This window comes from Pocillopora damicornis, chromosome 10 (assembly GCF_964200805.1).
Source record: "Pocillopora damicornis chromosome 10, jaPocDami1.2, whole genome shotgun sequence".
Classification (NCBI taxonomy): Eukaryota; Metazoa; Cnidaria; class Anthozoa; order Scleractinia; family Pocilloporidae; genus Pocillopora; species Pocillopora damicornis.
In genome coordinates, this window is record NC_142679.1 from 13,643,399 (window position 1) to 13,659,542 (window position 16,144).

At 37.7% G+C, this 16,144-nt stretch overlaps 2 protein-coding genes across 2 annotated transcripts; one reads left to right on the top strand and one right to left on the bottom strand.

The window, feature by feature from the left end:
* Positions 1-4: 4 nt before the first annotated feature.
* Positions 5-11,212, top strand: LOC113675455 (GRIP and coiled-coil domain-containing protein 1). Its single transcript, XM_027192036.2, has 11 exons — positions 5-356; positions 2,058-2,356; positions 4,189-4,326; positions 5,205-5,294; positions 5,774-6,203; positions 6,739-7,017; positions 7,763-8,379; positions 8,553-8,677; positions 9,046-9,111; positions 9,558-9,687; positions 10,327-11,212. The coding sequence occupies exons 1-11, from the start codon at positions 272-274 to the stop codon at positions 10,375-10,377; spliced, it is 2,310 nt and encodes a 769-aa protein (XP_027047837.2). The 5' UTR covers positions 5-271; the 3' UTR covers positions 10,378-11,212.
* LOC113675456 (uncharacterized) lies at positions 11,209-15,126 on the bottom strand. The gene is made up of 3 exons (XM_027192037.2): positions 14,606-15,126; positions 13,427-13,561; positions 11,209-12,286 (listed from the first exon to the last, which is right to left on the bottom strand). Exons 1-3 carry the CDS (start codon positions 14,812-14,814, stop codon positions 12,004-12,006), a joined length of 627 nt encoding a protein of 208 aa, XP_027047838.2. The 5' UTR covers positions 14,815-15,126; the 3' UTR covers positions 11,209-12,003.
* Between the last annotated feature and the right edge of the window lie 1,018 nt (positions 15,127-16,144).

Consider the following 16,144-nt stretch of genomic DNA (forward strand, 5'->3'; position numbering starts at 1 on the left):
ATTCACGTATGACCCAGTCTTTCGCGCTAAGTGATGTAAACATACGTGTCGAACGCTCCTGATAGTCCAATTTTCCTACCGAGAATTAATGTCGCTGGTGTAGGGCTCTCTTCTCGTCAAAAAAACAAACAGTTGACATATGATAGTTTAAGAATATCGTGGGGTCTACAAGTGACCGACTTTTCCCTATTAAATGGCGATGAACTGCTAGCGAAGTATGATGCTAAAGGAGTCAGTACAAATATTTTAAGGAATAATCCTTCGTGTTTATATGGAGAAAAAATCACGCTTTGAGCTCATAAAACTTGTAGAGGCACAGAAAGAGCAACAGAATCGTTATGAAACAAGACTTAGAGGTGAGGAAATGTTTTAAAGTTTCATTTAGAATGATATGTTTAGGTGAATGAGTATTCGGCAGTGATCGATTAGTACATGTAATTACATTATCACGTTGTGTGTCGTATTGTATCGAAGTGCAATTCGTTGCAGCGAATAGCAGTAAAATTAATGAAAATACCAAGATTGATTTAACCAGCAGCGATTGTGACAACATTGCTTGGCACAGTGAGCAGAATAGATAATGTTAAATGTACGAGATATAAGATCATGAATCCAAAAGAGGAAAGACATTAAGCACAGCTGAGTTAGTATCAAGCACAGGGTGATGTAAGAAACCGAAGATCAATTAAAATATACTTGTTGAGATAATGTGGGCCCATTTCCTTAAGGCAGTTTTGTGATGCAGGTCATCAGTGATGATAAGTAATTTTTCAGTATATGAGCTGAAACTGCTTGAAATATATGCTCTGGGCATGGGTTATCAAAGACTGACTGTATTTAACGTTTTAATCCTTAACTCCCATGATTTATAGTCAAGTCGCTGGAAGTTATGTGGCCCAGAATCTGGGTCATGTTGCCCAAAACTTTAGTTGCATTGCCCAAAACAAAAAGTCAAGTTGCCCAATTTTTGATGTCATTTGTAAAAACACCTGTCTATTCAAAGTCTTTGTGGTGTTGTTAGAAATCAACACCACCTTAGTGATAAAGTTCCTCAAGTTTGGGAAATGTTTGTAAGTATGATACAAGTGAATACCAAACAGACAGTGCAATGCTGCATTTTGTTGTTATAGAAACAAGCAATACTTCACTTTGTTGTTATAAACAAGCAACGCTTTTACAGTTGTTACTCAAATGTATTTCAATTCTGATCATATGATAGATTTCTGTGTAATCAAAGTCTTCATGGTGAAGTTAGAAACCAACAGTTCTTGATTAATAAAGTTTCTTAAGTTTATGAAATGTCCTTGAGTATGAAACAACATGCTAGAACCAAACGAACAACACTTCATTTTGTTGTTAGAAACAAACAACACTTTTAGAGTCATGACTCAAACATATTTCCATTCTGATCATTATATTCATGGCATTGTCGCAAACAAACAGTGCTTTAGTGATAAAGATTTTTCAACTATATAGCCTATTTACAGTCTGTAAGTCTGATCTTTTAAGTATTTGCTGCATTGGGTGACTTTCCTTTTTATTGCGGGTGACATGACTTACATTTTAGGCAACATGACTCAGGTGACATGACCCATGACTTTGGGTGAGATGACTTTCAGGCAACTTGACTGGTTACCACTCCCTTTAGTGTCAAGGACAGATTTCTCCTTTCAATAACAACACAATATCAAGCCAAAAAGTAACACGAATTTAGAAAAATTTAAATTAGGGGATTACTAGTTGATTTAATACCAAATTCTCTAAACTTATATGATAAGAATTCTATAGCAGACAGTGCTTTGCTAGAGCAATGGTTAATGTTTCAAGATCTTTCCAGTTTGGCTTGAGGTTTTCATCCCTTTTGAGACAAAAAATGCAGTTCTCACTATAAGTTGTTTAATCAGTTCAAAATGACTAAAATGAAACATGCATGATTCCCTGTAACTCTGAGTTTTGTGCTAATGCAATGTCAGACAGATTAACTGTAAATCAGGCTGATGTCTGTTTGAGAGCTCTTACCAATATCCACAACATTACTATTCCCATTTTCTCTTTAGATGTTGTCCGTGCCTACAAGAATCTGTTACAAGAAAAAGAAGCATTAGAAGCCACTGTCAAGGTTTTAACAAGTGGTAACACCCAGCCTACAAAAAGCAGTCAGAGAAATGAACCATCCCATAGCAGAGATCAGAAGGAAGTTGTCAAAGATGAAATCAGTAGTGATAAGACTAGTAAGAGTGGTGGTCTAGCAAGTCCTTTGGAAGAAGATGGTTTTAAGAAAGGAGAGGTGCTGGATCATCCCCTAGCAGTTAAGGATGATGAAGGAAATGATGAAAGTCAATTACCATCTGACAAGGTTTGATGTGATACATTACTAAATACTAAAACAGTGGATAGTGTTGAAGGCACACTCTGATTGGCTATGCAAACTTAGAACATCCTTTGCTCTTCACCTCTGGGCAACTCACAAGGGATTTGCAGCCAGAAATATTTTAATGGCTGCAGTGACAAATAAGTTAAAATCATCTTCTTGTGCTATATTATCTCACTCTTTTAGTATATACTAAAGCAACTTTTAGGGCAGGGGGTATTCACCTCAGTGTTAGTGGCTAGCAGTAGATAATTAACTTGTGGCTTCACGGCTCACTAAATATCTACCACAAGTCACCTCCACTTCAGTGACTAGTTGTTAAATATTAAATTGTTTGATCCCAGGAGTAAAAATTGGTAATGTAAGGCAATTTAATAGGCTAGATTAGTCCTGAAAAGAGCTTTAATTTATCCTTTAAAATGGCTGTTTTTTTGTGTAAGTTTAGTTACCATATTTTCAAACAGATTGAACACTTAACAAACACTTAATCAACACTAAACTGGAACTGAGTGGGAGATGCTGTGGCTTCACAGTTAACTCTTTAACTCCCAAGATCTAGTTGTTAATTCTCCCCTCTGGCTGCTATGCATTTCTCTGTAAAAAAGGTTACAAGGGTTTGGTGTTCAATCAAGATTATGACTTCTACCTGATTGGTTTGAATATTCTCATCACCTGTTTTGCTGGAAAATGTTTGTAAATTATGGGGAGAAGTTACACATCAATAACCTCTGGGAGTTATAGGGTTAATACACAAGATTCCAGGTCAAGAGGTCCAGGATTGAGACTTAGGCGGGTTTTTATGTTGTTTCCTGGGCAAGATACCCTTCTCTTACAGTACCTCTCTCCACCTAGGGCCCAGTTCTTCATAGGGTAGATAACGCTATCCAATGAATAAATCACTATCCAGTGGATAACTGTTAACTCTTTAACTCCCATGAGTGACCAAGACAGAATTTCTCCTTACAATTGCAATACAATATCAACTAGACAAATGATGAGAATAAAGAAAAATATAAATTTGCAGATAATTAGTTGATCCAATACTAAATTTTCTGAAATAACATTATAAGAATTGTATAGTAGACAGTAGGGAGAATTACAAATGTGATCTGGGAGTTAAAGGGTTAACAATACATACTACACTATCCACAGGGTAGCAATTTATCCAGTGGATAGTGTCATCCACCCTTTGAATAACTGAGGCCAGGAGTACAAATAAGTACAAGCCAACTGTCCTGGAGTTAGCAATAATCCTAGTAGTGTAACCCTTAAGAGTGACTAACATCTAATTTCTCCTTACAGTATCACCTTGAATCAAATGCAAAGGTCATGAGAATAGAGGAAATAATGACCAATTTTAGAAGCCCCTGATTGTTGAACAAATTCTCCTTGTCAGTCGCATAGGAAATGTATAGAGATCAGTGTGGAGAATATGAATACTGATGTTAGGGTGAAAAAGGTTCATACTGCAGAAACTGGGATAAGCTCTTGCTGGATGGGCCCCTTGGCCTGAGCACAGACTCTTTTTTTTCTTCAATTAGAACTGAACTAGTGCCAAAATTTATGAATTAACTGCAAATTGATAAATTTCCTAACCTGGTATCAAGAGATAATTATTCCTTTTGGCTTTGCACTCAAACAACAGCTACTGCATGATAGAATTTCACCAGGAGTACTGAGTAGTCTGTGCACTCTGGTCAAGAAAAAATTAGTTATGTTTCAGTCCAGTAATGCATCTTTATCTGTCTGAATTTGTGTTCAAACAGAAGAGCTATAATTCTAATTTTGTAATAAGTTTGTCTTGTCTTCTATACCAGGAAGACAACTCATCTGAACATGGTGAGTTGGAAACCCTGCGAGAGAAGATAGTAACTCTTACAACATCACTTGCCACTGTTATGGAGCAGAAATCAAAGATGGAAGCCAGCTACCAGGCAGATAAAAAGAAAATGATGGTGTGTACATCCTTAAGTGCAGGGACATATCTAAGGGGGCTTCTCAGATAATCTGAACAACTATCACTTTTGGTGTGTTTCACAGTCTTGTTAGGAAGAAGATTAGCTACATTACCGTTCTTGTGAACTGCTGCATTACATTCCTTTGACATGCATTTGCTAAACACCCACACTGCACATTACTGCACTCACCTTCATGTAATAAAGAATAAACACAAGAGTGTAACATGTATGTAAATTACACTAAGTCAGTCAACAAGTACTCATGAATTGTCTGTAGTAAGACAAAAGGGCAAGTATCAAGACAAAAAGATCATTTTATTTTTTAATGCCAAAATTTAACTATTGCTCCATCTGAAATAAGAATATTTTATGTATATCTCTTATAGCTTTAATTGTACAGAATTTAATGTTTAATTGTTCACCTGTTTTATAAAGCTGTGACATAATTAACAGATCCTTGCAGCTAAGAACACTACTGAAACAAGTAGTTAAAAATAGGACCTGAAAAAAATTCAGGTCTGTATGAGATTTGAACCCATGACCTCTGCACTGTTATTGCAGAGGTCATGGGTTCAAATCCTGTACGGGCCTGGATTTTTTCAGGTCTTATTTTCAACTACTCGTTTCAGTAATGTTCTTAGCTGTGAGGATCTCTTGATTTCGTTTCTTCACCGCATTGCAAATATATGAATTTCATATCTCTAAAATCATCCAGCTGTAACATTTTCTTGCCATGTCAAATATGTACTTCATTTGTATTTATCTATCTACCAGCTTTAAGTTACTAAATGGTTTCTTTAAAACTATTTCAATTCCAATGTGTCCTCCATGATTAAAGTATCATCTTGTCTTTATTTGAAATCTAACAATTGCAGCAAGAACATGAGGCCAAAGTTACGGAGTATGCAGAAGAAACAGAAAAGCTCAATAAGAATGTGGAAACACTTGAAGAACAACTTCAGGAGGTCTGTATGAGAAAATGCTTCTCTGTTTAAGGAAGAAGTATGCTATTAAAAAAACTGAATATTTTTATCCCTACCACCAAAAATAATAGTCAAAATTATGATACGTTTTGATTTCTAAAAGAGAAGCCTACCTTTTCCAAGATTTTCTTTGAATGTGTGTAATATACAACAGTTGATGCCAAAACCTTAATGTTTTTAGTAACCTGGGCACTGTAGCACAGTGAAGTCTCACAGACTCCTCTTTTTTTCCATCACTTGATTGTCTGTTCAAACAATTAGGGGCTGCACAAAAAGGCATTCTTCGGATGCAGTTTGTGACATCAATTTATAATGACATAACTTGACAGGAAAGGCATGTAGCTTTGTACATGTAACTAAGCATGTATGTAGTGACATATGTAAATTTTTTAGTGATGCAGTATATAAGGTAGTCAAGAAAAAAAATCAATCAATGATCAATTTCATTCATCTGCCCACAGCTCAAGCTGCGCATGAGACATGAACAGCAAGCTCGTGAAGAAGAACAAAACAACCATGTCCTCATGCTGCGTGAACTTCAAATGCTGTTGTCCACAGAACGCTCCATAAAGGAAGATCTTGAACAACAGTTAGAAGATGCCAAAGAACAGATTGTACTATTGAAAAAGTTACCTGGTAGCAAAACAGAGGAATATGAACGTCAGATTGCCTTGCTGCAGCTTGAGTTACAAGGAGTTCAGAAGAGGTTGAAGGAAGCAGAGCAAGCTTCCACAAGACCTTCGCCCCTACTGATTCAGTTGCAAGAGGAAATGTCCAAGATGAAGAAGGAAAATGCTGAGGCTGTCATAAGGGAGCAGAAGAGAGCCAATGATGCTGAAGAAAGGTTGAGGATTATTACAAGTTTAGAAGAGTGTAGAGTAGCAGATTTGGGTATGTAATGAATTAAATGACTTTTATGGGGTACTTTACTACCTCTAACTCCTAAGCAGACTGCATTCCCCTCACTTTTTCCTGTTTATGGTCATAAAGACTTCACGAGGCAAGGGAGAGGTGGAAGGGGATGGGGGCATAGACCACACCTGAACAATTCTGTTTAAAATGAAGACTTGGTTGAGCAAATGTCCTATGAAGAGAGAAATGTTTTTTGCCAACTTTGAACACTATCACATTCCAACTCCGAAGCAGAGAAAAATAAATCACAATCCATTTTAGTACATGTACAATCATGTAATATTTTTGAGGAAAAAGGGGTTATTTTATATTGAAGCCTTTTCTTGTGAAGGAAAATGAGAAATATAGGTACATCCTTTGTCAATAGATCTAATCAATGATAATATCAATACTATAAATAGTAATGATGATAATTATTATAATAATCTTCACATAACTGTTACATTTACCATTAGTATTTGTACATTCTCAGAATCCTTATTGCTTTAATTCACTATTTCTTGTTGCTGAATAGAGGTGAAACTCTCTGAGTTGTCAGAAGTTGTTGGCAATTATGAAAAGCTCAGACTACAAGACCAGCAAGCTATACAGAAACTGAAAGATCGTTTGCAGAAACTAGATTCAGAAAATGCCACGTTATCAAGACAGCTAAGTATAGATGAGAATCAGATGCCAGACAATGAAAAAGAACTGAGAGAAAACGAAACACCAGAGGAATTGAAAAAGCAAGTTTTTAAGTTGAAAGGATTACTCAAGATTGCTCTTAATTCTTCTGATACACCAGTGAATTTAGGTAAGTAGTATTTCTAGATGAGAGCACAAAATTAAGCACAAATTTGTTACTTGAAACGTGAATTTTGCAGTAAGGCTAGCTGAGGTGAGATCTGAGGTTTTCTCTTTTAAATTCGTGACGCGTGAAATACTGAAATACTACACGTGAAGCGTGAATTTTTCTAAAATTCGTGCGTGAAACGGGATCAGGGCCCCTTCTCTTTGCCACCCTCTACAGTGTTTGACCCTGACTAAGGTACTCAGTTGATAACTGGGTTCCATGTTAAACAGGGGAAAAATGAAGGTATGATTTTGACCCACTTTTGAATTTGCTTTTGAATTTTTTTTCTCTTGCTTTGTCTTACATTTTATGATTTCTGAAAACGTTTTTGAATATTCTGTTGCCCAGTGTGTGAGGCTTTCCCAAAGGAGATGCCTAATGTTTAACCTTTTAAACCCTAAGAGTGACGAACATCTAATTTCTCCTCACTGAAATACTGCTGAATCATTCATTAAGGTCATGAGAATAGTGGAAATGGTCGCCAACTAAAGAAAATCTTGATTGAACGAATTCTCCTCGCCATTGCCACAGAAAATTTAGGGAGAAGAGTTTGGAAAATATGAATACTGTTGTTAGGGTTTAAAGGGTTTCTGGGTAAGCAATGTTGTCATGGAACTCTCAGATCCTTTCAGTTCGACGGATTGGTAAGGAGTGGGTAAACATCATTTTGATATTTTGTTTTTTTCTCTTCTCTTCTCAAAATTAGAGGAGCTAAGCAAGTCAGAGTTAGAGTCCTTCTTTGCCAACGACCCGTCTCACAAGGTTTGTGAACAAGAGCTGCGCCAACTGAAAGAAGAGTTTGAACGGTATAAAGTAAAAACACAAGCCCTACACAAGAACAAATCTTTTAAAGAACTAAGTGAACAGTTGGAAAATTTGGAAGCATTAAAGAAACGTAACAGGGATTTGGAACAGCAAGCTGAAGAGTTAAAAGATTTGGGCATTGAAAAGGAACGGGATCATAAAAAAGTGATCTCCAACCTACGAGATCAAGTCAAATTGCTGGAAGAGAAACACAAACGTGAACAAGAAGAAACAAGTACTGTTTACAAACAAAGACTTGAGGAACTGGAAAGACAGGTTTTAAATCAAAGGGAAAGAACTCTTGCGCTAGTGGCAGAAAAAGATTCAGAGATTGAGACGCTGAGAAGCCGTAGTCCTTCAAGTAGTCCTTCAGTAGAGAATGTGGGTAAAACAAGGCAAGTGTTTTCTTACCCGAGAAAGTTTGTGGAGGTGAGCAGTGGGTCCCAGGCCAATTTGGACTCTCCCCAGTCTTCCGATGCGGATGTAGCTGTTCATCAACTTTTATCCAAGCCTTCTGGGGTACGTGTGTTTAACTCATCCCCAAAATTATTTTAGATGAGCAAGGAATTATTTTAAAAAATCTAGAACATTTCAAAAGTAATGACCATTCGAGTTCTGTGATAACACACGATATTTCTTTATTTTCCTTTCTGTTACGTTTCCCAATAAACTGAATAGAACGTGATTTTTAGGTTAGCAACAGTGAAAGCACATTAGTACATTACGCTCAACAACAAGCCAGAAGGGATGCAGAAAGCGTTGCGATACGACGTCAGAAGAACGAGTTGGAGACGTCCCTGAGGGATGCTGAACTAAGGTTGGTGTAAATTTTTAGGTCGTAAGTCGAGATTAGTCATACATTTGCAGTAAGCTGCTAAGTCAGTTGGGCTTTTACTGCACTGAACCCTTTGCCATAGGATTATTTTATTCCTCTTTCTCGCCAGGTAGCCCCATTGATAATATTATGTGAACTTATTTTTTTCAATGGTGGTACGTGTGTTAAATCTCTTGAAGAGCACGATATTTTTCTTAAGAATGACTTCATGTCATGCATTTTCCTATTGACTTGTGTATTTCTGAACAAACTGTAGAGCGAATGCAAGCAAACTAACTACATGACAGCATATCCCGAAACATCCTATTTATGTAAGCGTTTCTAAGCAACATTGATTGTTTTTTTGAAAGAGGTGAAAAGCTGATTGATCAAACCAACGTTCTCAAGGAAGAAATCAGAAAACTGGAAAGAGATAGGTAAGTTTTATCCTTTCTTAGTGGATCGTTAATGTGAAACCTCGATTGATGTAGTGTGCAAACATTCCCAGCATTTCCTAAAGGTAATAGTAAAAGGAGGCACAAAAACTGGGAAGGAAGTAATAAACCTTTTTACGATAAAATAATCGTAACTTGGATAACAGAGGGATGTGCATCTATTAATTGCTTTATTCTCACAGTGTCGTTCTACCGAGAGGGGATGGGTGGGTGATCTGCAATGAACTTGCAAACATCCTAGGAAGGGATTTTTACTCACTTTGTCAACCTGCGGGGCGTTCATTCACTTTTCACCAAAACATGCAACTAACGTTCTGGGTAGATGCAGCATTATTTCCAGGAAGCTTTACGTCAAGGGTGCGATATCCGTTTAACAAGTTGAATTACGAACTGCTACTAAATAAATGCTCGTTTGCTTTATTTTTCAGATCTCGCGAGAGTGCCAACTTGGAATACCTTAAGAATATCGTGCTTAGGTTTATGATGAGCACCAGTTACTCTGTCAAACAGCAGATGATCACTGCCATAGCAACCGTTTTGGAATTCAGTCCCAAAGAGGTATTTCCACATCTTTCCCTTGGAAAAATATAACAACAATAGGAATGTGTAGAGCATCGTCTCGTTTTGATTTTTTTTCCTTTTTTTTATTTAAACAAGAAAGCACGTAGCAATTTGTTCCGTTTAACGCGCAGAACAAGTCATTTTTTGGGTTTTCTTTTTTGTTCTATTTATTTTTTGGGAGGGGGGGGGGGTTGCGCATTCAGCTAACCAGAGGGAAGCTACTCCTCCCGCTTATGGTTCGTTCCGTACTTTCGCGCTCGCCTCGCGCGGCGAACGAAGCTAGGAGAGAGGGCTTACTTGTCGTCTATCTGCACGGTAGCCATACTCACCACTGACTCAGGTCCTTTGTGGGGTACCTTGCTCTCAAAGCGTTGGTAAAATTAGGAGGGCCTCTTGTGCATTGAATACAAGATCGTCATTTGCTGCCCGTGTCCCTCTTCTCTTTACCTTTTATGTTTGTGCGATTTTTTTTTTTTTTTTTTAAACAGAATTGATATTTTGTCGTCTCATTTAAGTTGAGGGTAGTTTTGCATAGCATAGCGCCAAAAGTGACTCAGAATATCATGACTGTTTCGTTAATGTGTGATTTTTGTTTGTTTGTTTGTTTGTTTGTTTGTTTGTTTTACCTTACGGCAGCTGAGTCAAGTGAGAAAAGTCCAGTCAGCTTCGTGGTGGCCCGGAACATAAAGTGGCGGCCAACCTCATCGGTAACCGCCCTGCTTGGGGAGGAATTAAAATTTCAAAAATGATCCTAGTAATTTAGTCTCGCACCCAGACCTTCCACGGCTAAGCGGTAGGATTTGGGTACGCGATAACTAGTGCGTAATTTTCTTTAAAGAGTATTTTATTACAGGGGTGGGGAGGGGAACAATTATTTTTCAGGAAGTCAAATATATAATATTTATTCATGTTTTCCATTTGTATGTTAAACGATAATCAACCGGTTACAAACATACTCCCTTTGAGTGAAACTCTCCTAAGTTGTGATAAATCGATTCGGAATTCATCGTCCTGCTCACTGGAATTACTAGATGCATTAGTCAGCCCGAGTTACTGAGGTCTTTACTGTATGGGAAACGGTTTCGTGCTGTCATCTGCAAAGAACACAGATGCGCCCAGGTGTTCCCAAGTTTTAACTCGCATATCGACCCGTTGATTTCACGCGTTAGTTGTTGTAGTTGTCTTGTCAAGTTCTACCTTTACGGTAGACTGCGAGCAGTCGCCCCTTTTCGGCGAAGACTATCGTGCGAGTGAAAAAGAGAAAATGATTAATGTCAGCAAAGCGCACTCCAAGAAATCCGCGCAGTGCACTAACGCCACTTTTATTTTTTTTCCTCGCTTATTTTCTTGACTCGCGCGACGGACCTCGCCGAAAAGAAGGGAAGTGCTTGTAGTGTAGTTATATGACATTTCACGAGAAAACCACACACGTAAATTTTTTAAATACCGTTTAAATAATTGTATCACTAGGCAGTGGGGATGGTTGGGATGTGAATAACAAATAAATCCAGAATTCAATTAACGTTCCGTTTGTTATTTAATGCTACCCAGACTATATATCAACTATACATACATATTCTTTTCGTCCAATACTGCAGGGTGCCTCCTTTGCATTTTGTGGCCCTTCTTTGTATTTTTTTTTAATCTCACAATTTTCATGTCATGTTGACAAAATGTTTCGTTTAAAGTAAAAGTCATAAAACTCATTTTTTATTAAAACGCGTTGTTTATATAAAAAGGTAAACCTTAGTCTATTGTCCCAGGAGTGAGTTATCCTGGCAGAAGAAATTTGTGTTATAGGTAGCGAAAAGATTTGGAACCGAGTTCTTCTCATAGATCAAAACGGATTCGTATCTTACCCACCCAACGGAGGTAAAGGTTTTTTATCTGAAATCAAAATTCTTACAACCAAAGACACAAAGCATGTGATCGATTTGTTCTAGAACCTGACCAGAAAGTAAAATAAGTGACGTTAATTACTCGCCCTGTGGCTCGACAATTTGTAGATTTGTTCCAGATTCTGGGATTTTTGAAGGCTCCAAGTGGAGATAATATTAATCGTGGTTTTTCAGACTCTTTCCCTTTTTCTGTATTTTTGTGGGCTTGTTTGATTTGTTTGATTTTTTTATTTGCTCATATAAAGCCCCAGCAAAACTGGTTTGATTCTAAAAATTCTCCGAGACATTAGCTATGCGCCCGCACACCGAAAGATCAGAGGCAACGACCAATCACCGCGCTCTAATTTCAGTTCGTTTTATATATATCTAAATGGTTCATAAATAAATGCATTTGGGAATTAATATCAATTCAATCCTAGTCAGAACCACTAAGCAAGGGATTTTTTCTTGAAGGTACTGGCAAACCATATTTGGCGCGGATTGACTGCCTTAGCCTCACGCTCATCTTCCTCTCCATCTTTTCATCTTCTTTGCTTGGAAGTCTGTAATTTCTCTTAAAGGCGCTCTTTGCTCGGCGTTCACTTTTTGTCCGTCGGAATCCATCAGGCTCGTGCCGGCCGGCTGTTGAAACGTCTTCGAGGCTGTTGGATTTAAGAATTGCAGGGAAGGGCTTGGAGTCTCTCTCATCAGGCTGGAAACTATGGGGAAGCAAACTTCAATAATTAGGCGGGTTTCTCAAAAGATGACTGGACAAATCATATTATCCAGTGCAAGCCTCGTTTTTCAAAGTCTTCCGGATTAATTGCTGAACGGAGTATGCAAACCTAGCCTTTGAAACAGGCGTCATTGTCATATACTTGCGTGTTATCATATAAGCGGCAAATTCGAGGGAAGCGCGTAACTCGCCCTCCTCGCGCTCCCTAATTCACGCTCTCCTCACGCTCGCCCTTTGCGATGTCCTCCCACTCGTCCCTCACGCTCTCCTCGCGCTTTCCTCGCGTTCGCCTTTGTCAATACACACGAAAAACGCAAAAAATAAGTGACTGTAAATCGAATACAAGGGTACCCATGATTCCACCAAACGCCCTCTTAAGATAAAGGTGCATTTCTTTGAAGAGAGGGAGACTCAACATTACTGGTGTTGCACCATTTTTGTTCAATTTATACTAAAACGGCAACTACTGTAAAGGCCCGTTTATACGGTTTCAACATTTGACCATCATTCGTTCAACTAAAAGTTGAACGAATGTTGGGCAAATGTTGAAAACGTTTAAACGGCCATTCAACATTTTCGAGAACAAAGGAAAAGTTGAATCGATGTTGAATGAAAGTTTAAACCGATTTAAACGTGATTCAATACGCTTTCAACAAGCTTTCAACATTTTTTACGTTTTCAACAATGTTGGACGGCCTGTTCAAACGCACAGAACATTTGGTTCAACAAAGTGTTGAATACATGTTGAAGCAAATGTTGAAACCGTTAACACGGACCTTAATATGCCATAGAAATCGCAAAGATGTTGTTACGCTTGGCAACATTTTGCGAGTTTCTGGAATTCACCCATCTGTGACGTTCCACGAAAAGTTGCAGCAACTTTGCGCAAAAGTTGTCGTTGCAGATTGTTATATAGTTCTGATGCAGTTTCCAAGTGTTTCCTTTTGTTGAAAACGACAGTCAAATTATTTCGAGCAGTCTTTAAAATCCCTTTTCAAATGGCGGAAGTGACTGATATTATTTATGATAATGTTCCAGGAGTCCATCAGGCTCCTGCATGTTATGAATTATAGATAACCATGTTATCAAAATAAAAATTAAATGAAACTTGAGATAAACTTACAAAGCAAGACTTGCTGGTGGAGGAAGTGTTGCGGCATCCTTTTCACATTTTTTATTCTTTTTTTTCAATTTTTTCTTTAACTTTTCGTTTGGCTCTGATCCTATGAATTGATCCTTGTAAAACCATCCTTTAATGCTTAAAGAAAACAAAATATTGGATTCAGCTACACACAGAAGGAATGTGCATTACTAAGACGGTATTAACTGAAAAGCAACCAACAAGTAAAAAGAACCTTGGAAGTAATTTTTACGTGACGCTGCCGTGCACCCCTCGACGAAGATTGTGTGACAGGCCGTCTAGCGCCAACTAAGATAATCAAAATGGATTAAGAAATATTGAGTTTCCTTATTGAAAGGCATAAGACTGATTAGTGTGACTAATTTAATTAACCGTCTCAATAATCACTCGCAAGATTTCTTGGAGAGAAGAACATTTTTGTACTTCCCATTCACTCTCCAGTTGAGTAAAGGTACGAAATAAATTCCTAATCTCAGTAGTGACTGCTCTTCTAACACAGTCTTGAGAACGAGAAAATTCGTTTGGAGTGTTTTGTTCTACGACTTTAACTTTCGTGAAATCTATTATCAACGAATTTCAGAATTATTCTTTTCAACAAAATTAAAATATTTATCTGCCTGATTAGCAATGTCAATTGCAATGAGACCGTGGGTAATCCTGTAATTTACAGTCATTTCGCTTGATTTCAAACCAGCTTAGAGATCTCAAACAGCAACAAGCACACTATAAATTTTAAATTTACATTCAGTGACATTCGTTTGAGAAGGACCATGATCTTTATAACTTTGAGAATTGGAGTTTTCGTATTATTAAGTTTCCGAGTTTCCGGCGAAAGCCCTTCATCATCATATCTGACTAGTCGGGCACATTTTGCGAATTTCTCGATGGTATAGCGTATCTTCGGCAGATGATATTACCAGGAAGGAAAATACTGCAATGTATTGTTTTTACAAGTTTCGACGTTAGATCTCTTCGAGAGGCCATAGATTAAACAACAGCATATTACACCTCAACGCAATTCTTCAAAGAGCAGTGTATTGTTCTTTAAGGACAATGAAGCGTTCGAAACAGTACTACCGGAAGTAAAGATAAAGCCGGGCAAAAATTTAACGCAAAAGACTTTTCTTGCGATGTTTCCGTCGCCCAGAAAATTTATCATACCTTTTACCATTTGCATATGTATACATTCCATAGCCATGCTTCTTGCCCTTCTTCCAATCTCCATCGTAAATATCCCCATTATCGAAGAAATACGCTCCTTCACCTTTCCGTTCGCCGAATTCATCGTGGCGTCCTGAAAACTTTTCTACATCCACAAAATCATCCTCGATTATCTTGTCTTTTCTGTCTTTATCAGGTTTACCACCCATGTTACTCAATAGTCGGCGAGAAATTGAACCAGCAGCAACAAATAAGGTCGTCGAGTTACCGAAGATCGATAGTTTCGACTGAGTATATTTTGACTCAGTGACGTCACTAACACAAACAGTCTCTTGTCATGGAATACCCGCGTAACTTGTTTATCAATTGAAGGCTGTCAAGAACAGTTGTCATCGCGAGATAACAAATTTTATAGTTTATTGGTGGCACATACTGGTTTTCAACATTCGTTTTTCGAAGAGTCATGAATTTTGGGTATGAAATTGTTTTCACGTCGAGGAAAGGTTACTAGTTATTTGACCCGCATGATATCCTGGTGAAACAACTGAATCATTTCTCTGACACCGGAAACACTTACGTAAGTAATTTATTGCGTCTTAAAGGCTACAAATCAAAATTAGCGCTTGTTAATTTCTACCTTACATTTTGTTGATTAACGCCTGTAGTTTCAATTAACTTTTTAAACAAAACAAAATGTCGAACAGAACAAAGTAATAGAACAATCGCGATCTGTCAAAATTCTTGCTCTTACGCATTATGCAAATTACATTGCATCACGTCGCGTCTCGTCGCGTCTCGTCGCGTCTCCTCCGTCTCCCAAATTTGGAGAGATCAAATAATATCACATCAAACGAGTTTCAGATCTCCTTAGTTGAGCAATAATTCATTTGAAAATTTGGATTTGCCTGGCAGTTCTGATTACGGTTTTGACCCGTAGTAAGCATCCATTTTTCTCCTCATTTTCAAGTTGTACTTATGTCTCTCTTTTGCAGGTAGAGGTGCTGATACTTCACGTCATTACCTTGTGATGCATGCCAGTTTTTTTTTCGGAGGGGAATAGAGGTGGGGGGGGGGGGGGGTAATGGCTCACATAGATTCATCAACAATGGTATCCCTAGTTTCTTGAAGCTGTACATGTGACAAAAATTATTGATAATACTGCATTGCAACTATTTCCCTGTCTCGTCTTATCATTTAGGTCTGCATAGCGTTTAGTCAAGGTAACTGACACTGAATGTACATAATGGGATTAACTGAATAAATTTAATTAAAATTAAGATTGTGAGTTGTTGGATGTCAGGTGTTATAATTGATTGAAAGGTGACAATGAATATACCAATGACTTAGTATACCAAAAGTAAAGTAATAGGAAATTCATGTAAGGAATTAATTTGATCCAGTCATTCATGAAACAGGAGAATTGCAAGAAACTATTGTGTTATAAATTATTTTTTTTCATAAGCTATTGAAACAAATCTGGAAACTTGATTAAACCTGTTTTAGAAGATTTGAACCAACTATTCATAGGGAAATAATTTA